We start from the raw sequence: 25,764 nt of genomic DNA, 5'->3' as shown, positions 1-25,764 counted from the left end.
CAGCCTGTGTTCAAATTTCCCCCTATTAAAAAGCACCACAGAGGTCAACTGAGGACCAAATGACTCACTGTCTTTGCTAAAGGAAAGTTCACCAACAGTGTTTTAATCTAAGAGTGCAGTACAGCAGGTCTATTACTGAGCTTGATTTCACAAGTGTCTGCGAGAGATGTGGTTTCATAGTAGAGTGCTGCCAAAGCCCGGATGGCACGCATCCTATCAGACCGCTCACTGTACCAGCTGACTGCTACGGAAAGAGCAAGAGTGTGAGAATGTGCGTGTGCCAGAAGTTAAAGGGACACGGCAGCCCATGGGCACACATTTAGCCACGCGTGCTTATGCAGTCAGCCATGCTTATGCATGTGCACAGAAACAAAAACTCCCATCTGTTTCCTATCTATATGTCAAACTGAGTAGATAAAACTTGGAAAAGGGCAAATAAAGCAGCTGCAACACACACACACACACACACACACACACACACACACACACACACACACACACACACACACACACAAACAGAAGGCAGCTTTCTCTATACACTGGGCAGCCATTCAAACAGCTCTCAGTAACAGTAACCAACAGCAACCCTAAAACCAGCCCCCTTTCCCTTCCTCCTCAAGAGACGCAGATCCATTGCCCGGTTAGGGGAGAGCCGACTGAACTAGCACACAGAGTGCCTGAGAGTAAAAAGAGGCTGTAACTTTACCCACTCTGTCCTTACTGAAGTGCAGCACTACCCCCGCCCCCCTCTCCTCTTAAAGGTTAAGGGGGTTAATTATTCAACATGAGAGGGGATTTTAAGGGAGAACTGAAAGTGGACACAAGTCAACATAAACCCCTCTTTTGTTCAATTCATCCGCTCTCTCGCTGACTCTGAAATGCACTTATTCCCATGAGCAGAGGTATGAGTGGAGGCTTTTTTCACTCTTGGATGTCCTCCATGATAAGCCGCACACTCAAGACGCACACTGCAAGACTACACTCACACACAGCTGAATGAGAGCGCACTCATCCTTCTCCACATGTTCACAGCTTCTCGGCAAAAAGAACAAGAAGACACCGTCACTTCACTCCCAGCGTGGCTCTCTTACCATTGTGGTTGTGCTGCAGGGTCTCAAGCACGCTGGCAGAAGAGTCCGTCGCTCCCAGCTCGGCCAGTCTGCGGCTGGTGGCGCTCAGCTCTGACCGCAGGTTGGTCACCTCCTGGCTGGCTGACTGAATGGCCCCATCGATGCGCTGGGCAAGCTGCTTGTTGTCATCCATCATTTTCAGGATTTTTGCCTGAGGAAGAGAGGGGAATCCAGACAAGGTGTCATACTGACAAGTTGACCATTTCCTGGGAAGGAAGGTGCCCCCAAATAAATTCCTCCTTTTTTTTCCCCTGTTCTGATTGCTCCTTTTCCCTTTTTGTTTTATGAGAAAGCCAAGTTAAATCCTCAGAGCAGTTAGTCCTTTCCCTTAAAGAGAGGCGTCCGGCTCAGGGGAAATGTGTGTTTGCTGGAAGGAGTGTACGTTTCAGAGGCTGTGTGTGTGTGGTGAGAGTGTGTCAGTGTGCAAGCATGCCTGTGAGTGTGTCTCTGAGAGTTCGGTAACAGCATGAGTGTGTCTGTGTGTGCATTAGAGCGCCAGCACTGCCCCTGTGAAATGTGCTCCCTGCAGCTGACTGTTGAAAGGACACAGAGCATTGAGAGATGACAAGCGCCTTTTTAAATGGACTGTACCATTCGCAGAGAAAGGCGAGGGGGTGGGGGAGCACGCTAGGACACATAAGCACATGGAAAATCAGAGTCTCTCAACACAGCTGTTTTCAGGAGATATTGTCTGAGGTTCTGGGAATGCGTTCATTGCTGAACAAACTCGCAACAAATTTCTGTAATCCGGTGAAAAAGGACTAAATCGAAACACTGCAGCTTTTTCTCTTTCTAACTTTCTGCATGCAAATCCTGCACAGGACTTCTGGACAAAGGGAAGGAAATCATTAGTTTGACAAAGGAGCAGTTGTGTGGAGAAAACAATAATAGTTGTGCAAACAGGGCTTTTTTTTCACATTATCACAGCGAGGTATTCGTCCGGCAGACAAAGGCGTTTTTTGAAGCCCTGCTCTAATGTTTCAGGCTGAAGTTAAAGAGGAACATATTCATCCCTTCAAATGTGCTCTAACATTATCATAACACATTTTGATATCCATTGAGTCGACTCGGATATTATTATGATAGGAGTGTTCAGAGTAACTCAGTTAAGATTTGACATATTATTCTGTATAGCATTAAGCGGGGGGCTCTGAATGCAATCATAGGCTCCTTCCTGCCTATCCTTTAGGCTAAGAATGAGCTTTAGCCCAAGGCTGACTGCCACATGTGGAAATGTCCTACATGCTGTGTGACTAACTATGCAATACATACTTTTTTGTATCTGTATCCAAAATCTATGCTCTGCCTTCATAATTGTAATTCTTCTTGCTTCCTTCTTTCCTTTGCAGTGCCACAGAGGGGTATCTGCAGCGTGGCTGTGAAAACTGCTGCTTATATATTAGAAGTATTGCAAGACAACAACATTACTTTCAAAATGTAAAGTATACCCCAGAAACTGAACAGGAGACAGACTGATTGCGGAAGCTTTCTATATAGAAAAGCCTCACGACGAATCCGGTGCAGCCCATTTGTAAGTGAGCAGAGCTGACAGGGAATAAACATGTTTCTCAATAGTCATCGGATACAGGGCTTAAAGGATTACACTGCCTTTCTTTTTATTGTCACTGCACATGTAAGCATAGTTTGGACCCATTTCACATCATGCATTAGCTTGTTATTCTTGTACATGAATATGCAGTATTAAGTGAGCAGCTTATCTGAACCAGTATCAATAAACTAACAGTGAACACATGAAATCATCGCTCTAAAGTCAACTGAGTCAACTGTTTTGCGACTGCATCTTTCACAACTGTGACTTCAGTATAGTGATCAATATCATATTTTGATTCCCAACCATAAATGTGGGAATATCTGACTTTCTACACAATCTTTTTACTCATTAATGATAACTTCATTAGGGCTGCACCACACGCACGTCTTTCCAAAGATATCAGCCATCGCCAGTTTTTTGACTCTTCCTAATGCTGACACACCTCCAACTGTTTTGACAGCAAGCACTTATAATTAACCTCTCTGTATAGTCATCTTTTCCCTTTAGGACTGAGAAAACCTGCCTCAGTTGCCAACCTAGCACCCCAACTCCATCCTGCTATTTTTCAGATATAATCTGACATTGGTCTGCCAAAGCATGCCCACTCACTCAGCAGTACAGCTGTGTTGTTATTGTTTCCCAAGGTTGTATGAACTAAGACCCCAACCTATCCTGCATGTGGTAAACACAGATCAGCCACGGCACTGCACAAGCCTGGGTAGCGTGCAACTGCTGTGTACCGTAGCCTCAGGCGCTCTGCGAGTGTGTGGGCCAAATATTGAGTTGCACACGATTTGCTCAAGAAAACCCCCCCCAAAAACTTAACTGACCGCTTAGACTATGCAGGCGAGGAGATTTAGAAGAAAACACACACACACATCGTCCACCCGTTCATCCATCTGCCAGACACGAGTCACCCCTCCCTCTTAGTAAGTGAACATCATGCTGTTATTTATAGACGACCCTGCCGCCGCATATGATACATTAGTCACAGAGGAGGGCAGGCATAGACTCATACACACGCTCATTCTAACACACATACACAGGGCAGCTAATAATCCCAAAGTCATCTGATGTTCATTAATGAAATTCAGCTCTTGTCAGGAGTGCTAAAAGTCAACTGGGCCCTTTTGGGTAATCAAGATGCCGCACTATCAAAGTCTTTGTATCTTTCTGTACAGTCCTTTACTGTTACACTAGAGCAGCGGTCCCCAACCTTTTTTGCGCCACGGACCGGTTTATGCCCGACAATATTTTCACGGACCGGCCTTTAAGGTGTCGCGGATAAATACAACAAAAATAAAACTAGTACCGGTACCGAAAAAAAGAAGATTTATTCATAACACACGTGAAAAGACCCAGGAAAACCGAGTTAACGATAAAAACGATAACAAAATAACGCTGAAAACCAATAAAAACCCTGAAAACCATACATTTCACACCTGAGCCTCTACTCTCGCGGCCCGGTACCAAACGACTCACGGACCGGTACCGGTCCGAGGCCCGGGGGTTGGGTACCGCTGCACTAGAGTATGTCTATAAAATATGCTTATACTATATGCAGGTATGCACATTAGGAATGGTCAGGCTTTTCAATTTTTCAAATAAACATTAAATTGAATATAGTTTTAAAATTTTTACTACAATTTGTATGTGTTACATTATGTATTTCTTACTACCAGCGCTCAGTAGTAGGTTCTGTGCTGTTACCACCAGAAGATGGCAGTAATCCATGTAAGAAAAACGTGTTGCTAGACTAGTAAAACGTGGCTGACGCAGTGAGATTCCACGCTAATGTACTAAGAAGAGAGACCCCTTGGGTTTAAGGGCTTTACAAATGCAATGTAATGTAAATGTCATGTTTTATCGAGCAAAGTCTGTTATTATGTTTTTACAATGTCTTATTCATGGAGCCATATAAACATGAAAATACAAGTTACATGTGACTTTGGATTCTGCCATGCATTAATAAAGCGGTATTTCCATTTTCCCTCAAAAAATAGCCTACAGCAATAAGGGGTCTTGGAAAGAATTGGAAAGTAGTTTTCTAACTGAACTGTGGGAAGAGTGTGGATGAGCTGATTACAGTGGGTTTTTCTTTTTCTTATAGAAGCCAGTCTTGCCTCCGCCTTTCCAGTTATTTCAGGCTGTCAAAAATAAGCTCCTCTGTAAACAGGTGGGATAATTTTTATTTTCATGGGCTTTGGGACATAAAAACACTAAGGATAAAATCACCAGTTGCTTCAAAATAAGGTTGAATGGTTTTGGGGGTTCTTTACACTTCCCTGCAGGCTATGTACAAGGTTTTGTGACAATGCAGTCATGTTTATCAGAGCCAGAATGATACAGGATTTTTAAAACCGATGCTAATATTTGGTCATTTAAAATGCGATATTTTGTTGTCTGTTGGGTTTATCGCTACGTTTTTTTTCTTTCAGATGCATGAAAAATACTCAGATTACCCTAACTTTGTTATTTGCACTTATTTACGCTTTGCCTGACTCTGCTTGGATTAGCTGATTGTTGTTTGTGGCTTTTTGCTAACAGGGAAAGTTGCAGAGTGCTCTCTGGTGGACAAAGTGTGCAACGTCAACACTCGAAACATGGCTGGAAGGTGTTTCTCCTGTCTTTTCTTTTATCGGCAGTTAAAAATGCTATCAATAATCTTTCAAATAGCTAACATCAGCCAATAAATCATTTGTGTTTTCTATTCCGCCAGAGCACCAGAAACATTTGCATTAGCCAAGAAAGCAGTGTGTCGACTTACACATGTCTGCACTTTAACAAGTAGATACTGAACACATGCTAACACACAGTTGAAACTGTCATGTATCTTGACGTGCATCACTGCAAACAACAGTATCGGTTTTCCTGTTTAGCTATTGATTAGCTCCTTGGTGGTGCAGGCCGAACCACCACCATTTTTTGGTATCTGGGAATTCTTCCATTGATTTCTAGTCAGGATTTGTTGAGCGTGACATCTCTTGTCATTACCTGAATAAATCTACCATTTTCCTGCTTGTTATGTTTGTTTTCTTTGTTTATTTTTTGCGTAACCAATTAAAACACATATCCTCATGTTCCAAACATGAACATATGAATTTGTGTGTCCCATACACGGGCCATCGTTTCAGTTTCTTTCTTTGTGTCTTGAATGTGTCTGCTGGTCACTGCAGTGAATAGGGACCAAGTGTATCAGTAATTAGTGGGTGTGCTTTGAGTTAGGATTACCATATGAATGGTGACAGTAGGGAGTGGGATCAGTGCTATATAACCACTCATCACTGTGCTGCAGCACCCTGTAGACATTTTACAGGCAAGTCACTGGAATCAAAAGTCATAAAAAAAAAGTTTCAGGACAGAAATCTGTATGCAGTAGTTTTTTAAGCCTCCATGATTACATTTTTTTACTTACATGGGCAAGATTTTGTTGTTGGGCAATAACAGCCAAAACTTACAAGCTTTCTCTAGCATGGTATTTGTTGCCTGGCAACAACAGGAACCAAATTCAGCTGTGCTAACAAAATAAACTAAAGAAAATTCCTACATCTGTTACAACTTTTGACAGTGTTTGCTTATGAATTGTTTTAAGTGAGTTTCCTAGCCTCTGTTCTCAACTAAAAAGCATTATGTTAGGAAAAAAAACACTGAACAAGTCTAAGTACATCTCAAAGAAAAAGACAGCTATTTTGCTAGAAATTAAATTTTACACTATTCTTTTGTTTGCCCTCACTCTAGCATAGCAAATGCATTAACTCTGCTTTCTAAATCAACTCCTAAATAGGCGCAAATGATAGGATATAAGAGAGTGTTTATAAATTTGGTATAAATCATTTTTCCTTTGACTTGGTGAAGCTCACAGTGGTATGTGCAAATGAAAATTTTCTATATGCCTGTCTTTTTTATAGACCTGTCAATCAGACAACATTCAAAGAGGGTTTTTTTTTTTCCTGTATTGCCTCATATAATTGCTAAAAGATTCAGCCAGGCATTCAGAGACTGAGAGGCGTTATTGTATTATTTCTATAACACTAAGACAAGTGCTGCTAATCACTGGGTGTGCCCAAAGGGAAGTTTTTACAAAAGACACACAGACTACTAATCTATATGCAAGTGTTCACTCACAGTCTTTGTTGGTCTGATAGCAAAGGGATATGTGAATAGACATTTCTTGTAATCCGAGCATGACACCATTCCAAATCTTGTAACCTCCAGAAAGGAGGGTGTTCTATATTTTATAGTACTTTGTGCTTTCAGGAGTTTGCCTCTAAGTCAGGGACCATTGCTTTACCGATAATCTAAAAACAACGTATAGATACCTGCACCACAATCTGTGCTTACTGCCTATGCCCCTGCAATGCAGAACTTATGGGCTGCACCAAAATCACCTGCCTATTGATAGCATCTGGAAAGGCCAGCCAATGAGGTGGAAAAGGTGCTGTAATGCAGGGCCAGGCTGATGTGAATTCCTGCATTTGTGGGGGTTTTTTCAGGCAAAAGGAAATGGTTTAATGTCCCCAAAGGAGTAAGGAAATTGAGTTTTTGTAGCTGAACGCTATCTTCATGCCTTATCAAGATCATCTTATCGCAGGGGAAGGGGGGACTGGACTTAGCAGGGAAAGTGTTACCTCTCCTGAGTCAGATCACACGGGACACACAAAGTAACAAACACACACTGTGGTGGAAAAGTGGAGGATCACGCTGAGGAAAAGACGACGCACAGAGAGACATACACTGACAGAACTGTTACCCAGTGAGACCTCAATATGATTCAAGAGTGTGTGCACTAATTATAACTAATTTAGTGCAGAAAATCTTACATCTTGCTACAGACACAACAGACTACACAAAGGAAGGAAAACAAACGTCTAAAATTCCAAAACTTACTTAATGTTTGGAGTTTTTTTATTCAGCACCACTTTGTAGCATGCCACTATAGAGACATTTTATCTGCTGGGTTGCGATTTCATGGAATGCGCATTTGACTAAATGTTTTAGCGTAGGTTTAGTTGGGGCAGCGTACAGAACTGAGCTCAGCCAGCAAATCTCAGTGTCAGCCTACAGTACATCAGCTGATGGCTCAGCTGATTCCCTTCGTATTTGCAAATCTAATGTGCAGCGTGTTTTTTAAGCTGCTTCAGATTCTTTGCTCACCCACCTCCGCCCTTCATGCTTTTCACGCTAATTCCCAATTTACTTGATGTCGTGTCCACCATGATTGATGCCTGCTCTGTTCTGTGAAGCCGGTCTCGCTGCCGCTGCTGTAGCAGGGCAGGAGGTCCCAAAACAGAGCCATGTTGCAAATATAATTTACTGCAGGTGGAATAACAATCTTATTGTGACTAAACCTTCTACTCTGCTACAGTTTACTGATTGTTTACAGCTCTCCACAATGGAGCCACTCAATTTTGTGACCTAAGGAGAGCAGACCACCTCCCTAAGCATCGGTGTTTCATCTGAACAGAATTCACAACTCGAATATAAAATGCTTAATATATATATATATATATATATATATATATATATATATATATATATATATATATATATATATATATATATATATATATGCGACCTATGCGACCTATGCGGTTTCACACCCGTGAGAGCCGATAGGGACACGCAGGCCAGCGGAAAAAGCAGAGGTGGGGGACTCATTGTCTACGTTAACAACAGATACTGTAACCCTGGACACGTCTCCGTTAAAGTTTCGGTATGCCGTCCGGACCTGGAGCTGCTAGCTGTTAGCTTGCGGCCATATTATCTACCTCGGGAGTTCAGTCATGTGATCTGTGTGTGTGTTTACATCCCTCCGAGGGCCGACGCAACAGCTGCCTGTGAGAAAATACACACAGTCACAGCAAGACTTCAGACACAAAACCCCGAGGCTTTCATTATTATATCTGGAGACTTTAACCATGCCACACTGGACTCTACTCTGGCTGCTTTTCACCAGTTTGTGAATTGTCCCACAAGAAGCAACAGGACAATTGACCTACTGTATGCTAATGTGAGAGATGCATACAGAGCCACCCCCCTCCCCCCACTAGGGAAGTCAGACCACAACCTGGTTTACCTACAGCCACAATACACACCCCTCGTCCAAAGGCAGCCGGTCACAACGCGCTCCATCCGGAGATGGACCCCAGAAAAGGAGGATGCTCTGAGAGACTGTTATGACACCACAGACTGGGATGTGCTCCTGAGCCCACATGGTGAGGACATAGAGGGGGCGACACACTGTCTTACAGACTACCTCAACTTTTGTGTGGACACGGTCGCCCCTGCTAAGACGGTACGGTGTTATCCTAATAACAAACCGTGGGTAACACAGGAAGTCAAAGCTGTCCTCAACATGAAGAAGAAGGCTTTCAGGAGCAAAGTGAAGGAGGAGATGAAGGCAGCACAGCGGGAGGTGAAACGCTGCCTGAGGGAAGCAAAGGACACCTACAGGAGGAAGGTGGAGCAGAAGTTGGAGAGGAACAATATGAGGGAGGTCTGGAATGGTGTGAAAACCATCACAGGCCACAACACCAAGAAAAGCACAGTGGGGGGGACTGTGGAGAAGGCAAACGAACTCAACAACTTCTTCAACAGGTTTGACCAGCCCACAACCCCCCCACCCTCACCTTCACTACAGAGTCCAATCCCCACTCTCCTACCTCCCTCGCTTCCCCCCCTTCCTGACACCATGACACCCCCCTCCTCCAATCCCTCTCTCAGCAGCAAGACATCTCCCCCCCTCCCCTCTTCCCAAACATCTCCCAGTGTCACAGTGGATCAGGTCAGGAGACAACTGAGGAAGCTTCGCCCCAGAAAGGCAGCAGGCCCAGACAAGGTGTGTCCTAGGATGCTAAAGGCGTGTGCTGCTGAACTTGGGGAGCCGCTACAACGAGTCTTCAACCTCAGTCTGCGACTGGGGAGAGTGCCCGCCCTATGGAAGACATCCTGCATCGTCCCGGTCCCCAAAAAGAACCGGCCCAATGAGCTGAATGACTTCCGACCGGTGGCACTGACGTCACATCTTATGAAGACTCTAGAGCGGCTCTTCCTCAACCTCCTCCGACCACAGGTACAACATGCCCAGGACCCACTACAGTTTGCATACAAGGCGGGTGTCGGAGTGGAGGATGCCATCCTGTACCTCCTACACAGAGCCCACTCACACCTGGATGGGGGAAAAGGCACGGTCAGGATCCTGTTTCTTGACTTTTCCAGTGCCTTTAATACCATCCGGCCCTGTATGCTTCAAGAAAAACTGAACATGGAGGTGGAGGTGGACCCCTGCCTGGTGGCTTGGATCTCCGACTACCTCACCGACAGACCACAGTACGTCAGGCTGAAGGACATCACGTCTGACACAGTGGTCAGCAGCACAGGAGCACCACAGGGAACTGTGCTGTCCCCTCTTCTCTTCACCCTGTACACCTCTGACTTCTGCTACAACTCTGAATTATGCCACATTCAGAAGTTTGCAGACGACACAGCCATCATGGGGTGTATCTGGGATGATCAGGAAGAGGAGTACAGAAGTCTGGTGAGGAACTTTGTCGCATGGAGTCACACAAACCACCTGCAACTCAACACCTCAAAGACTAAGGAACTGGTTGTGGACTTCGGGAGGTCTAGAGCAGGCCCACTGCCGGTTCAGATAGAGGGGGAGGAGGTGGAGGTGGTCAACAAGTACAAGTACCTCGGGCTGTGGGTGGACAATAAACTGGACTGGTCATGCAACACAGAGTACCTGTATAAAAAAGCCCAAAGCCGACTGTACTTCCTCAGGAGGCTGAGGTCTTTTAACATCTGCAGGAAGCTCCTGAGGATGTTTTACCAGTCGGTGGTTGCTGGAGTACTTTTCTATGCTGTGGTGTGCTGGGGGAGCAGCACAGCAAAGAAGGACTCATCCAGGCTGGAGAAACTGATCAGGAGGGCTAGCTCTGTGGTCGGCATGAAGCTGGACACTCTGGTGACAGTGGCAGAGAAAAGGACATTAAAGAAACTGATGGACATTATGGACAATGCCAGGCATCCTCTGCACACGGCCATAAACAATCAGAAGAGTCTGTTCAGTGACAGGTTGCTTCTCCCAAAGACAAGAACTAACAGACTTAAAAACTCCTTTGTCCCACACGCCATCAGACTGTTTAACTCCTCCCTGGAGGGGAGAGGGAGGGGAAACAGGAGGACAAAGGAGGACAAAGGAGGGAACAACTAAGCTGTAGTGCCTCTTCACCTCACTGTGCAATACCTTTTGTGCAATACTTTTGTAAATAGTCAACAGTGCAATAGACTCAATACTTGAAATGTGCAATTCACTTGTATTTTTATTTTTATTCCTATTTATTCTATTTATCCCCTTCGTATATTTTATTTATATTGTCTCTGTATTTATATATATGTGTGTGTGTATAACTCTGTAACTTCTGTCGGTGCTGTGCTTTTTTGGAAATCGAATTTCCCAGAGGAACCCACCCGAGGGATTAATAAAGTTCTATCTTATCTTATCTTATCTTATCTTATATATATATATATACTGAGCAGGTGAGCCGGTCAGTGTGGGCACTTTCATGATGTTATGAATAAGTGTAACGACATCTCAAAGAAAACGGCAGTCTGGTTTGGTAACCTATTTTCCCTCGAGTCGTTTTTACAGTGTAGGAGATGAAAAAGAGGTACGACACAAAAGTAGAAATTAAGCAAGGGCCCTCTTCCACCAGTCAGGAGCGGTTTCAAAAGATAATTATATACAGTTTGCATTTGAAGAAAAATTAGCGAATAACAAATTATAAAGGGAAAAAATTAAATAGACCACAGCTAACCAAATGAATCAGAACAAGACCATTAGGAAGGTAAAGGAAAAGTCACTAATTGGCTCTTAATTCAATCAACATTAATCAAAAGCTCGCTTATACATCACGTATTACAAGACAGGTATAAATGAGAATGAATAAGTTCACTTTTGAAAAGGATGAATCGTTTTGAAGACGGCAGCTTCAGCGTAATTAATTCGTGTAAGTGCATTAAACTAGGATTAGAACTTGAGGGGCTCTCAGGTGCATGCTGGCCAAAGCCAGTGATCCCACTCCCAGGCTCCACCTCTCCAGCTGCTTCGTGGAATTCACCCACCTAGGGAGTTTTTAGGTAATCATGCCTCGATAAAGGAAAATGTCACACATATTAGAAAAGTGAATAGAGAGAATTCTACCACAAATAGACCATACAGAGTTGGATATAGAGGCAGAGAAGAAGAGTTCGTGACTGTATGAATTTGTATTCATTTGGTATTATCAGCATCGTTTCCAGTATTTATAGTGTTCCAAAAAGCTTCAGATCTTTAAAGAGTAAAACAGTTTTCTGCAGTTGGTAATTTGGCTGAGGGAAAAATAAAAGGTTACTCTGAGCTTCAGAAATTTGTTGCAGGGATGGGAGAACTGCCAGCAAAGTCTCTCCAGTCACAATCCATCATGAAGTCACCTCCATCAAGACTTTATGGTAGAGCAGGTAGGACGAGACCAGTCAATTTGACAGGCACACCTGGCATCACCCTTGGACTCCTCCAAATGGCATTTAAAAGACTTATGAGGATAAAAAAATAATTCTATAGTGTGAGGAACTATGTCTCGCTCACTATGTTTGGCAAACAAAGCACTTCTCATCATCTGGCTATAACAGCATCCTAAAAGTGATGCATGATGGTACTGGGGTCATCTCAGAAGCAGGGTGAGAACAGAAGTCTTAACAGAAAATCAGGTCCAGAGCGCAGGGACCTGTAGCTCGGCTCATGACTTACCTTTCATCACAATAACACAACAGCAATTTTATCTGTATTAAATCAATGTTTGCAAAAAACATACTGTTTCATTTCACCGCATATGATTACTCAGCCAAATTCACAACTACAAAAAAATCGATATTTCTTTAATCTGTAATTCTTTAAAGAGTCTGCAGCCAGAATCATCTCCGTGAGGCAGGCGACTCGTGTCAAACAAAGCTACCGGTGCTGTGTGGATATCGATGCCTCCGCCGTCCTTGCCACCATCAGCACTGCGTGTACTGCCAGCTAAGGAATAAAATACACAAATACAGCCGGGTAAACACAGTTTGTTGACACATACAGATAAGTTTCCCACTCTGTCTGACAAGAGGTTTGAGGTGAGGAAGAGTGTTACTGGAATAATTCGCATTTCATCCCAACTCTCCCAGTTTCTCTAATCTCTTGTTCTATTCACACTAAGCTCCTGTTCATATTTTCCTGCCTCCACATGGTCACTGACAGTGTGAGGCACATCCAGATAGCAAAGGAAAAGAGATATTTTTTTCTGGGAAAGCCATAAGTAAGCCGGCTCTGTGGTTAAAGCTCTGGGGCTAATCTCCGACACAAACAGGTCTATGGGCTTTGATGAGAATTAAGATACACGTTCCTTTGAGGTGAGACAAGAGAACAAAGATGCCACACTGGGTTTTTGGCAAAGGATATATATATATACACATATATATCCCCTTTTTATTTTACTACTATCTACTGAAGGCTGTGTTTGTGTTAGGAGTGGCTGAAGGAGATTTTTTGCCTAAGCTATCAAATTAAACCAAATATATGTTATGAAGTATGTTATTATTATTATTATTTGATATTTTTTAAAGCATTTTAAAGGTCTTTTTGAGCCTCATCTCCGTTGCCTTTTATTCAATCATGAAAGTGGAAAAATCTGGTCTTTTAATCTTAATGAAACACCTTCCAAAGGTGAACCTGGCAATGGTGCACTATTGAGTGAAATATTGAATAATAAGCCTGCTACTGGCAGGGACTCACTTTTGATCATGTTCAACGGGGTAGGAAGGTGAGGGCTTAACTGGCTTTTAATAACATACTAACTACTCATTTTTGTGCTGTCTAAGAAATGTTTTGGAGCCTAATTTTCAGATTCCTTTCTTTCGTTTGTGTGATGTGATGACTACTTTGTGTTGTTCAAAGGACTGGAAACATTTACTGTAGCCAAACAGAGTCAAATTCTAGCTTAATTCTAGGTTTTGTCACATCACAGACAGAAAAAAAATCAGGAGAAAAAACATACATTTAAAATGCATTTCATGACAGCCAGAAAAATCACTCCTGATCAGCGTCAGTGGCTGCTGACTTGAGCTCACAGATGGTCAATTTTTCTTGCTAAAGGGAACGCGTGGCGTCACTTGTGATGCTGTTAATGTTCTGTGAACTAAAATGCCAGGATGAGCGTTCAGTAGTTAATTGTAACTGTTTATATGTCAACATGTAGGTCCGCCTCAGTGTGCCCAATGGAGAATAATTGCATGTTTCAGGCTGAGGAGCAGCTCTTGTTTCTTCTGTTTAGTATGCAGCATCTGTCGTCCCTGTGACGAGGACTGAGAGAAGCACTGTTCAGGTGCTCTGTGGTGTGGGGAGGGGGGCCGCGGTTGATGACGGCTGGCTTGATGCATCCTTTCAAAACCATTTCCCCTCTAAGGCACAGCACATGGACGTCAAGCTTTTCTACGCTTCGACAAGAATGATGGCAAATAAATAAATAACACAAATATTCAAAGAGATTTTATACTAGCAAAACACTTGATTGGCGTTTGGAGTTTTATAGATATATAGCACCTCTCAAAATGAAACAAGAAAATAATACTTTTAACTTCTGAGGAATTTAATCTGATTTATATGCTGTTAGTGTTTGTTTTGATTTGTGTACTTAATGTAGCAGATTTGTAATTACCAAATAAAACACCAATAGAAAATCATTTTCGTTTTTTGAGGCGTCAGAGCCCTCTACATTTGTTTTGTCCTTGGAAATTTGGCACGACAGATTAACTTCGCTGTAATTTGATCGGCGTATTATCTGTATGGGAGAGGAATATAAATAGTTCATCATTTAACTTCCTCCAGCAGAGTCTGGGCTTAAAGCAGAAGGTGGGCCAAATATATTAGATACTGCTTTGCAACATCTGCGATTTCAGCACCCCATATATTACCATTAGTCCATTAATCTGTGTACTTACATGAAACAGCATAACCTACTTAGCACAGAGGACAAACGACTACTCGTTCCCCTAAGTTTTTATAGTCTGGTCATTTGCTATAACTGCACATAGGACAACTAACACAGGAATGACTCAGCGAGGGTTAGAGCTAGCTCCAATAACATGTAAAACACATGTAAGTACATTGTATTTTATGGCACATAAAATACAATTTATTGTATTTTCACTTCAATTTGAAGCCATGATCAGTCTTCATCATGGCTATTTTCATCAATAGATTGTTTAACTTGGAAGGAACAGTGCAAAATTCAGTGAAACAGAATTGGCCGAGTGCTAGTGCCGAGTATAAACAACCTGAAAAATACAGCACCAAGCAATCATCACTTTTTCACTGACTTCATTCAAACTCTGAGGCTTTTCTAAACACAACAAAGCGTCCTGAGTTTCTCATGTTTGTGTCTGTGCAATCCCACTTCCACACTGCTCCACAGAGAAAGCAGACTGGTCAAAGGCTGTATTTCTGAACTGCGGTATCCAGTGTATGATGAGCCAGTGATCCACAAAATAGTAAGGACAGGGGCCGCATGCCTTCAAATTATTCGAGTTATACTAAACACTGCTGATGACCCAGCTCCATTTTACGCTGCAATGACAGTCTACTGTGCTCTGAGCACTTTTAAATCAAAGGTGACCTACAGCTCGTAACACACAAAGCTGCCGCTTCTGCTCAGCTGATCATGCTTCTGTGTAGGCAGCACTGTAAGCTGCTGCGTGCACATCGTTTATGGGTTAAGATGCCTCACTCTCTCACACTGCTGCTTAGTTGCATTTGCCTGTTTGTAGTCACACTTCTAATATCTCATGTAAGCTGATCACGTCATGGTAGTTCAAGTCACATTTATACAGCTATAAATGTAAGACTGTAAGATTTATTACAGTAAATCAGCATCTACAACTGCAATATGCTGCTAAAATTTAGGGCATGTTAAAAAAACGTAGTTTATACTGTATTATATGTCATATTTTCCCAAAAAAGCTGGAGGTGGTAACTGGAGAGAAGGGGATGGATGGATGGATGGATGGATGGATGGATGGATGGAGTTCTTTAGGTTATTGCTGAGGTGTAGGGTTGACCTACCGCTCATTCTCCCATATTTTAGAACCAGACTCAGTAACATTTCTTCAAAATGGATTATTGCTCCACCATGCAAACACACACCATAAGCTAAATTTTATTCGAAAATAATAAGATGATGACGGTTAATTGTTTATTTCACCTACAAAATTCCTACATGCTCAGCTCAGTGCTCAGTGAGTTAATCAAGTGGCACATTCCAAACTTGATTTTGGAGATGAATGCAATTCATATCATTGCCTAATGATGTTTATTCATTTGCAGAATTAAATAGACTCTCGTTGTCACAGTGCAGATTCAAATATCTGTACCAGATATGAAATGCGGGCCTGAACTTGAAATCCCGTATATGTATCAGATTAATACAGATGTTTTGCTGATGACACCTCTGCCTGTGAAGGTTACTCGCATATGTATCCTCTTCATATTTGAAAATACGTCCTCCTGTCTACGCGGTGCAGGATAAAAGGTCATCTATGCTTGACCCCAAGCTGTCGGAGCGGCACACTGGGTCGACAAATGGCTTTGGAAATAAAGTGAAGAAAGCAGCTGCATTAATGGAGCGGTGAAGTGTGAGCTTAAAAGCACGATTTTTAAAAAGAAAACTCTTGCAGAGACTAATCTGTGTTTTGCCAATGAAGACATGAAGAATCAGTGTTTGATGATGCCTCGCAGCTGCTACAGTACCAATCCAAAGTTCTGCTTGGTGGGATTGGTTTGCTGCCGGTGTATATAAATATGATTTTAAAAGAGGGTGAGGAGCTCACAGTCAGCATTCTGTGAACTCCCCCCCCCCCCCAAACTGGTACCTCAGGAAAAAAATAAAAATAAAAAACTAGACTCTATATGTATGTGTGTATGTGTGTGTTTACCCAGCATTACCAATAATAAACTTGACTACTTAGCTATACTCCATGTATCGTGTTGAACAATCTGCTCCTTAGTCCAATCATCCTGTACCTGCACCCACTAAAGTAGCACTAGCCACATTCCATAATACATATTGGGTATCCCAATCAAACAACAACAAAAAAAGACAAACACAATGGCGGTCTCCCACTAGCACTGTTGAAAAAGACACACGCATCAGGGAGTTTATTTCTCACTTCGAGCATGAAGGGAAACGAATGTAGATTATACCAGCGGGAGAGCCTTGTTCACATACAACAATAAAGGATTTATCCTACAAAAGTTAGCGCGCAAAAGTGGCTAGATATCAGCTGAACACATAAAACAGTATTAAGTTGTAACATCCCTATGTTTCTACTGCTCTTTCCTACTGTGTGTGAAAATTATACATGAAAATGGCTCACTTGCCTGTCCTCCACTTTATAGCTTGCCCTCGCTGAGCAAAACAGACTCTTTCACCAACTAACCAAAACATAAACTACAATCTGTGTAAACCCAGTTATATTGAGATTTATTGAAAATTAGAAAGATACTCTTTATGTTTCCTCATCTACTGTGGCAACTCCCCACACGCACGTTCACTTAGAATAGTCCAAACGTGCAAAGATGAACCTGTGTGTGGATGTGGCTGCAAACACCTAGACACGCCGGTGTTGCAAATGCTTGGTACACGCACTGGATGCATGTTACTGTAGCAGGACAGATTCAATTTAATATGATCTATAACACTGATACTATTAATTGACTGCATTATTGGAAAAACAAGGTAAACGTCGTCTTGCATACGATCCCTCTGACCACCCTCGATCCCCGAGGCCATCCTGCATCAGCACAAACCTATTTCTAATCATTATTTTTTAATAGCAAAAGTTTCAGTTGACTTAATTTGACCTCTATTGTCAAATAACTGTGATAAACACGGCAGCTACCGTGCATGACTCCCACAATTCTACTTAAATTACACCAGCGATACAAGACTCACAGGTGGACCTCAAAGGCACACAAGTGATCCATCTGGACGAGAGGTCTGGAGGAGGAATTACCATGATTTATGGCCTTGCTCACTGTTATTTACTACTTGTGTCAAAAGCAGCCAGATAGGAGGTGCCTCGTGGGAGCATCTCAGTGAGGACAGAAGAAAATCAAAGATAGATAAAGTGTAATTATTCAGGGGGTGGAAGACAAAGAGACTAAAAAGGAAGAGTACTGAAATCCTACCTTTTGTCAAATAAAGTGCGTCCATAACTAAACACAAAGGTTCAATAAACTCAGTTAGAGGCAGCAAAGAAACAGTGGAACAAAGATGCATTTCAAACGTCCTTTTTTGACAGCGGGATATAAACTTGAATAAGAAAGAAGAAACAATGTGTGTGACGCATTCACCCTTTTTTCAGTTTCTCCAAAAAGGGAGAGGAAATAATCGAGGAAGTGTGCTCTGCAGGGTTCAGTCAATTGAATGATCAATATTCAGCAACACTCCTCTGTGATGAGTCATTCAACTAATGATACAGGCTGGATCAATGGTCTGCTGCTGAAAAATTCCAGCTATTTTTATTCTGAACTTAAAGCACACTCTCGACAAACATAATGAATGTTTCATGATGTAGCACCTATTATGAGAACACCATCTTACTGTGTCATTCTCCTCCTTTTCTGTTAAAACTTGGGAAATTTGTCTAGATCATTTAAAGGGCTTAGGCAGAATCTCATAGTTCACGGTGAATCACAAGGCAGAAATAGTAAATAATGTTCGTGTCAAGAGCAAAGCTGTGGCCGGGGACACTTTGATATCTCCTTTGTCATCATCTAATGCGTTCTCATTTATTTTTTCTCTTAAATCTAATCTATCTCGCTATTATTTTCCATCTTGAATTAATTCCATTTGCATCACAACGTCTTAGAAAGCCATAAAAACATGTCATAAAATCTGTAAAGGTAGATTAGAACTGATTTCATTAAAGGCCAAAGAGCTTCAATTTCATCCTTGCAGTAACTGAGCAGTAAGGAGCACGTAATCAAAAGACAAGCAGGTTCTTCCATTATATCGCCGCTGTTTACATACTGTGATCATCTGACCTTTTCAAACAGACCCACGGCACGGCAAACACATGGAGGAATTCAGACGCAGAAACTATGACCTTTTTTTAATTTGGCAGGCGCTCGGTCTGATAGTGAAGTTATCAGACCTTTCCATCAAAATTGAATCGACATCAGTTAAACATGGCCGGCCATTCTATCGCTCTCCTCGTCATAGCCGGGTAATGGACCCCAGCAGAACCCTGAATAGATCATGCAAATTTTACCTTAGCCCCGGTCATTTCCATTTCCTCCAGTTAATTAATGCACTAAACATATTAAATTTGTCTTTGAGTACTAATTGAAAAATGTCAATCATTTTCCTGAACAATTCGCCTGTTCGTGATTGGAGTATGACTAATTTCTTATAGAGTGTCTGGAATTGAAATGTAAATTACTGAGAGCCATTAATATCCATATGCAAACCCAATGGAGACTCCCGGCTCACCCTTATTTGATAATGAATGGCAGTGTCTACACTGAGAGGCCACACTGCAGCTAAAGGATGAGCGCCGATTCTGCAGTGCTGCCATGCATTACCCCCCCTCATCACCACCACTTCCTTATCTAGTGCACAGAGTCAGGCTCTCTATGGATTTCTCATTCATTCTTTAAATCACACACATTTTAAAACACAATTAGAATGTGACTAAAAAAACAGTCATATCAACATATTGATCGATATACTTTTACTTATTGATCTCTCTTTCTATAATAATCCACAATCGATGCATTACCAAACAGCCCAAATAATAATACTAAATATAATAATATGAACTATTATTATTATTATTTTATTAAGTGTTTTTACAATACAACATGCAAAACTATTTATCCCACGTTTGGGATTTACACAGACGATATAACTCAAGGCCTTAGGCTAATTTTTATGTGCAGTCCTCCTTTTATTTTCTCTTGTGACACCAAAAAGTACCCAGTAAATATTGGAGGCGAGGGCAAAAAATATTACTCTTAAAAAAAAAAAGAGTAAAAAGAATGGCAAAGGTACTTCTGATTAACACTCCTATGAGAGATCTTCTCTGAGCTTTTCTAAAGGAGAGCTCTAGTGCTATGGATGCAGCAGTCCAAAACAGGGTTGCTTTATAAAGTATGAGTTAACAGAAAAATTGTTTAAATCCAATCTGTGACTGTTACTAAATGGTAAATGGACTGGTACTTATATAGCACCTTTCTACTCATTTTAAGCACTCAAGGCACTTTCTACTGTAAGTCTCATTGGTAAATCGCCTGTATTTGTATAGCGCTTTTACTAGTCCCTAAGGACCCCAAAGCCAGTCATCCACCCATTCACACACGCATTCACACACTGGGGCGCACTGACAGAGGCGAGGCTGCCGGACACTGGCGCCACCGGGCCCTCTGACCACCACCAGTAGGCAACGGGTGAAGTGTCTTGCCCAAGGACACACCGACCAAGACTGTCTAAGCCGGGGCTCGAACCGGCAACCTTCTGATTACAAGGCGAACTTTAACAGTTACACAGCTCAGAGTTCAGTTTCTTGCCTAAGGATAGTGCAACACATGGACTGTAGGAGGCAAGGATCAATCCACCCAACCTTTTAAGTAGTAGACAAAACACTCTACCACTTGAGCCACCGCTACCACAGCTTCCTTTCTCCAAGCAGGAGCAGAATCCCCAACTCTGACATCTCTTCTTGTCTTTCTTTCAGCTTGTAAAGAGCTGTACTTTTATCATGATCCCTAGGATTGATCATGCTTTTGAGCTTGTATCCTTACATAGCTCATATATCTGGGTTTCTGTTTTTCTGAATTCTAGTATTTGCAGTTTTAATTCTGGATCTTGCTGGATCTTTATTTGGTATATTTTGGGTCCCTACAACGGCTTCATTATTCTTGTAATACTTTACAGTTTTGTGATATTGGTACCTCCTGTCTTCAGGTTGTTATCATTCCTGCCTCCCCAGTATTTCTCTGCATTATATTCAGTGTGAGTTTCCTTGTCTTTGTACTCAGCTAGGTTCAGTCTTGTTTTACTTTCTGACTGAGAACCTTCACAGACATTTTACTTTGAAAGTTAGTTGTCTCTTGTAACTTGCTTTGAATTATAATTCCTGCCTGTGATTGACTTCATTACTTTCACCATGTCTCATTTCCCTCCTGTTCCCAATTGCTAACCTGACAACTTCCTTCACTATAATGAAAGGAATAATATATGTTGTTTCGAACAAGTTATATTTTGAGATCCATATTTCTTCCTTTGTCATTTCTTTCTCATATTATTGCAAGCAGGATGATGGTCATATCCACTGACACTGTCCTCAAAGTCTTTTAGGACACTGAACATACACACGAAGGCATACATACTATACTCGACTGGGCAGGGTTTTGGGTTACCTTAATTAACCCTACTAATTAATCTTAATTAGCCTTCAGAGTGATTACTACAACAGCAGTGCATGGTTATATATAGTGACTGCATTCTATGCTTAAAGACAGAGGATCTTCAGCATATTACAAACAAAATGTAGGAAGTTGCAATGATAAAAATCCAGGAAAACAAATAAATAGTCTAATAGCTTGCCAAACAGATATATAGGCCAGCAGGCAGATACCAATATTACAGAGATTGATCTAGCAACTGTGATATAGTAAACTGCATGCTTGCGTCAGGATATTGCTCTCACTGCTCAGAGCGGAGGTCTCGCTGCTGCTGCTACTGCTGCTGCTGCGGCACAGATAGATACGAGCCATCTGCAGCAGCTTTCAGCATGGTAACGCGTCCCCATCACACAAAAGATCCAATAACTCATGCCAGATCGTCAGATGCTACACAATATTACCTTGATCCAAAAGTGTTCCCCCAGGAGCGACACCCAATCAAACTAACTTGTCTTTTGCCATCCAAATCATGTCCTACTAATAATGTTACACACTCAAACAGGCTTACAGGATTACAACAGTCTCTGGAACCTAGAATCTGTGCTAAAAACAAACATGAAAAGGACCTGCAAGAAGATTATTTCAGCGTATATGTATGAGGCACTTATCATGTAAAAGCAAGAGCATTTGAGCAAAGAAACCTCCGGCTTTTATTTTAAGCATTTTATTTTATTTTACATTTTTACAGAATATTCATAAAGGCAGCTTTAATGAAGCACATGTGATGATGCATTTAGCAATTTTCGATCGCCCCACTTCACCGTACCACCTCCCTCTGAATACATACGAGTGACGTGAATAATGTCCACTTATCCAAGGGAGGCAGCTGTTAACTATCGATAATGCAACGGGCATTCGTTTAGCAGTTCGAATGTGCTGGTGTGTGTTTTGAGTTTTCCGTTCCCAATTACAGATAGCAGCCGTGCTTGTTTGACTGACGCTAAATGACCCAGGGGAAGAGGACACAATTGCTCGCTGAGAAAGTGAGAGTCATTTGTTCTAATTTAATATTTATCTATTGAGAGAGGCTGAGTTATCAGAAGGAGCTAAATTGAAAGACACCCAACCGTGCCCAGACAGAGTCAGCGAAAAATACCAAAAAGCAGCCAGCTTTCATGACCCTTAACAGAAGCTAGGGAAGATGTATGGGACAAAGACAGGGGCAGTGGATAAGTGAAAGACGAAGAGAACAATGAGGTCTTTTCACATATTAACAAGCACTTTAGCTTCTTCATAATGATTTTGGCTCAGTTTGAATGCATCTTTTGGAATTCAATTGTGACTTACACAAGTATTAAAGGTGCGGTCAGTCATTTTTTCAAAAGTTGTACTCACATTGATAGGTGTGTAATTAAATCTTCAAACAAACTCCTCAATTAACAAACTTCGTAAACTTTTACATTTAGAATTAAACCATTAAAACACATAGAAGCAGGCTGTTTAATGTCCCACCACCATGAACACGGTAGCCGAAATGGACTGTTAGCTAACAGCGACTAACCACAGCTAACAGAGGCTAACAGCAGTGCTTACCTCAACAACTCAACTCCATATCATTTACAGAAGTGAGATTCAGTGACTCGCCAATTTGTATCAGAATCCTTTCACAGCTTCCTCCAGTGTAAACGAACATGGACACATATTGAAAGCTGAGGTGAACAGCAGACTGAAAGCCTATACTCACTACAGATGAATGGCCATCATAGCTGTTTGTCCTACAGAGGTTACCGTAGGAAAACAGGATTCAACTGACTTCAGTTTGAAATCTAATGACATGTAGTGGTGAGATACACACTGTAACTTTAAAGAACTCTGCTAATCTTGCACAAATTCTCGGCCTCACTACTTTATTTAACGACATGCAAACAAAAACACTATGGACTGTGAGCACAGGGAAGTCCTGTTATCTAATACTCAGGCAATACTGTGTTCACAACGAGCGTGTAAGCTTTGCAGTCAGGCTCAGAAGGGCTCATAGGAAAGTGAGACCTAATCCCATTTAGTCTGGTGTTTAACCACGAGGAAATCTATCCCATCTACTTATACAGTCTGTAATCGCTGTTCAAGATCAAAGACAAGACCGGCATCTCTCTACGTCAAGTAGATGGAAGAAAGTACAAATAAGCATTTCACTACATATCGTACTGTGTATGACTGTGTACGTGACAAATAAAATTTGAATTTGATTTAAAGTTTAGTTTCTGGGGAGGGGTTTCATCATTTTGCTTTTGCCTTAAAAAGTGATTTTTGTATCTTGACAAAAATCTGCATTTTAGTCTAAAATAATCAAATAAAAATATTCATCTTAAATTTTAATTTACTAATCAAGTTGTCAAGGTGGGGTTTGTTAATGGCTTTGATGGGATTATTAATCGACAAAAGCAATGCTCAGTGTGAGCTCTAAAATTGTGGGTGGTGGAAAGCCTGGTGGTGGGAAGGCTGATTAAATGTGTAAATGTGGGGAATAAAAGCATGCTTTCCAGCAGTGTAATATTTATTGTGAAGAAGCATTGTTACAACAAGGACAAAATCGACCAAACACAATTCTTGTTGCTTTTTGTGCTAGGTATATATATATCAACCATTTGAACATTTTCTTAGGTATCATGAGAAAACGAAAGCACTTGGCACCGAATTCTGTTGATATTTTGTTGCTTTTGGTCCTGTTGCTGATAAATTTCATTAACATGTAAGCTTTACTAAGCTCATGAAATTCTTTAGGCTGCTTTGTCAAGTTTTCTGTGTTGCTGTTAATGTGTTCAGCTGCCAGAGAGGGGAGGGGCTGTGTGTTTGCCTGCCTGCAGGTTGTTGGTATTGATACTGAGCGTCTAATCCAACAGTAATTTTTAGTATTGATTTTTTGACAACCACTCAGCTTAAAAGAGTAGACCTGCAACTATAATGCAGCTAATGGCAGAGCATGGTAAAAAAAAAAACTGCAGAATTCCCCTTCAATGAGTACAACTATGTTGACATAAACAGCTGTTAGACAATTACTGGTAATTGTTTTCCTCGAATACTTAAAAAAAAGAATATTCACACCAAACTGTATGTCAGGATGACTACTCCTACTGTTAATTCCCTAGTTGTTATATTTCAGTTCCTTTACAGGTGGTAGTATCCTTGCCGCTAATTGCCCCAAGGATATTACCACTATTCAGTGACCTTGACCTCAGTTGTTCATAAGATTATACTGTAGTGTCTTTACAACAGAAAATTGTAATTATTTTGTCAAGATGTACTGTGAGGACTGAAATTACACTTGAGTTGCCACCGCAGAAGCACGGCTGAAGACTACAAAACCTGCCAACAGATTAGTTTTTGTAATCATAAGCTGAGTCACCCTGACTCAGATAACATAAGGCATGCTTGTAAAAATGTGTTCAGTGATTTGCCTGAATTGCATTCTTTCATTTCTAAAAGCAAGCCTTTACTTAAAGTCTCTGAAGATAAAAAGAGACATTATTTTGTGTCGTACTCAAGGCCTTCCACTCTTAGGCTCACTTGGACTTTGAAAAGACACGCTGCACTGGAGAAGAATTGAAAAGAATCTCACCTCACTCAGTACCAATACCCAATAACAAGAAATGATAAATATGAATTTTGGACAATTATAACCCAAAGTCCAAGAGTTGCACTGGGTATTCTTATCTCAAAGCTTCCACCAGATCCAATAAGCTTTTTCCCACAGCTGCGCTACACTGATAAGTTCTTCAGAACTCGTGAAATGGAGAGGGCTGGCCTCAATTCATGCTTGAACACAACATGCTAATGATTCCAAAGATAATGCAATCCTTAATTATTTTTTCATTATGAGGCACAGAAAAAGCGATTACTCCAAAACTAAACACTGCTGAGCCGTGCATTGTTAAGTCTGTTCTCCATTTATTGAATTCTTTAAACCTTGTTTAAGAGAGAATAATCCAAAGTGATGAGAGGGCTTTGATACCAGCACCAGAGCTTTTCAAATTATGGATTAGACGAGTATGAACTGTTCTCTTTGTCATCTCTTGCTGAATCGCCTTGCTGTGTTTACTAAAGCTATATGTGTCCGCAACATGACGCACCCTCCTCCCCTTCACGACATATTTCAAAAAGGTTTTATCATCTTTCAATCAGCGTGGTCCAAACTGGGGCTTTTTTTTTTTCCTTTTTTCTCCATCAAGCCCGACGTGATATGAGCTGCTCCAGGCTAGCTAAAAATGTTTTTTAAAAAGAACCCTATTATGTTAAAAAGTGTAAAAATATCTGATATAACGGGAAATCTATTTGTGCATGAACCCAGTATCACAAGGACAACTACAGGAGCCAGTTTCAAAGACATACAGTTCATCATAAACTTATTGATTCTTTTCTGTGTAAGCTGAAATTTGATCACACACTTTTACCAGAGGCCTATAGCAGTGAACCTGACCTGTTGTGTCGCTGTGTGATTTTTAGCCCCACATATTAGTCACATGTGTGCAGTGCACATTTCCAAATCTTTCCATTAACATCTGCCCCCAGACAGGCTGCACAGTTCTCACTATGTGCATTAGCAGAAA

At 41.5% G+C, this 25,764-nt stretch overlaps 1 protein-coding gene across 6 annotated transcripts in view; it reads right to left on the bottom strand.

The window, feature by feature from the left end:
- Nucleotides 1-25,764, bottom strand: part of kazna (kazrin, periplakin interacting protein a) — a 194,222-nt gene that overhangs the window by 128,781 nt on the left and 39,677 nt on the right. For all 6 annotated transcript variants that reach the window (XM_080900002.1, XM_080900004.1, XM_080900003.1 and 3 more), the window contains one exon: nucleotides 1,092-1,281. In XM_080900002.1, the coding sequence (XP_080756128.1) occupies nucleotides 1,092-1,281 (190 nt within the window). The remainder of the gene's footprint in view (nucleotides 1-1,091; nucleotides 1,282-25,764) is intronic.

The sequence above is a fragment of the Rhamphochromis sp. 'chilingali' genome, assembly GCF_963969265.1.
Source record: "Rhamphochromis sp. 'chilingali' genome assembly, chromosome: 12".
NCBI classification, from domain to species: Eukaryota; Metazoa; Chordata; class Actinopteri; order Cichliformes; family Cichlidae; genus Rhamphochromis; species Rhamphochromis sp. 'chilingali'.
The sequence above is the reverse complement of the archived record's forward strand: the minus strand, read 5'-3'. Positions and strand labels throughout refer to the sequence as shown.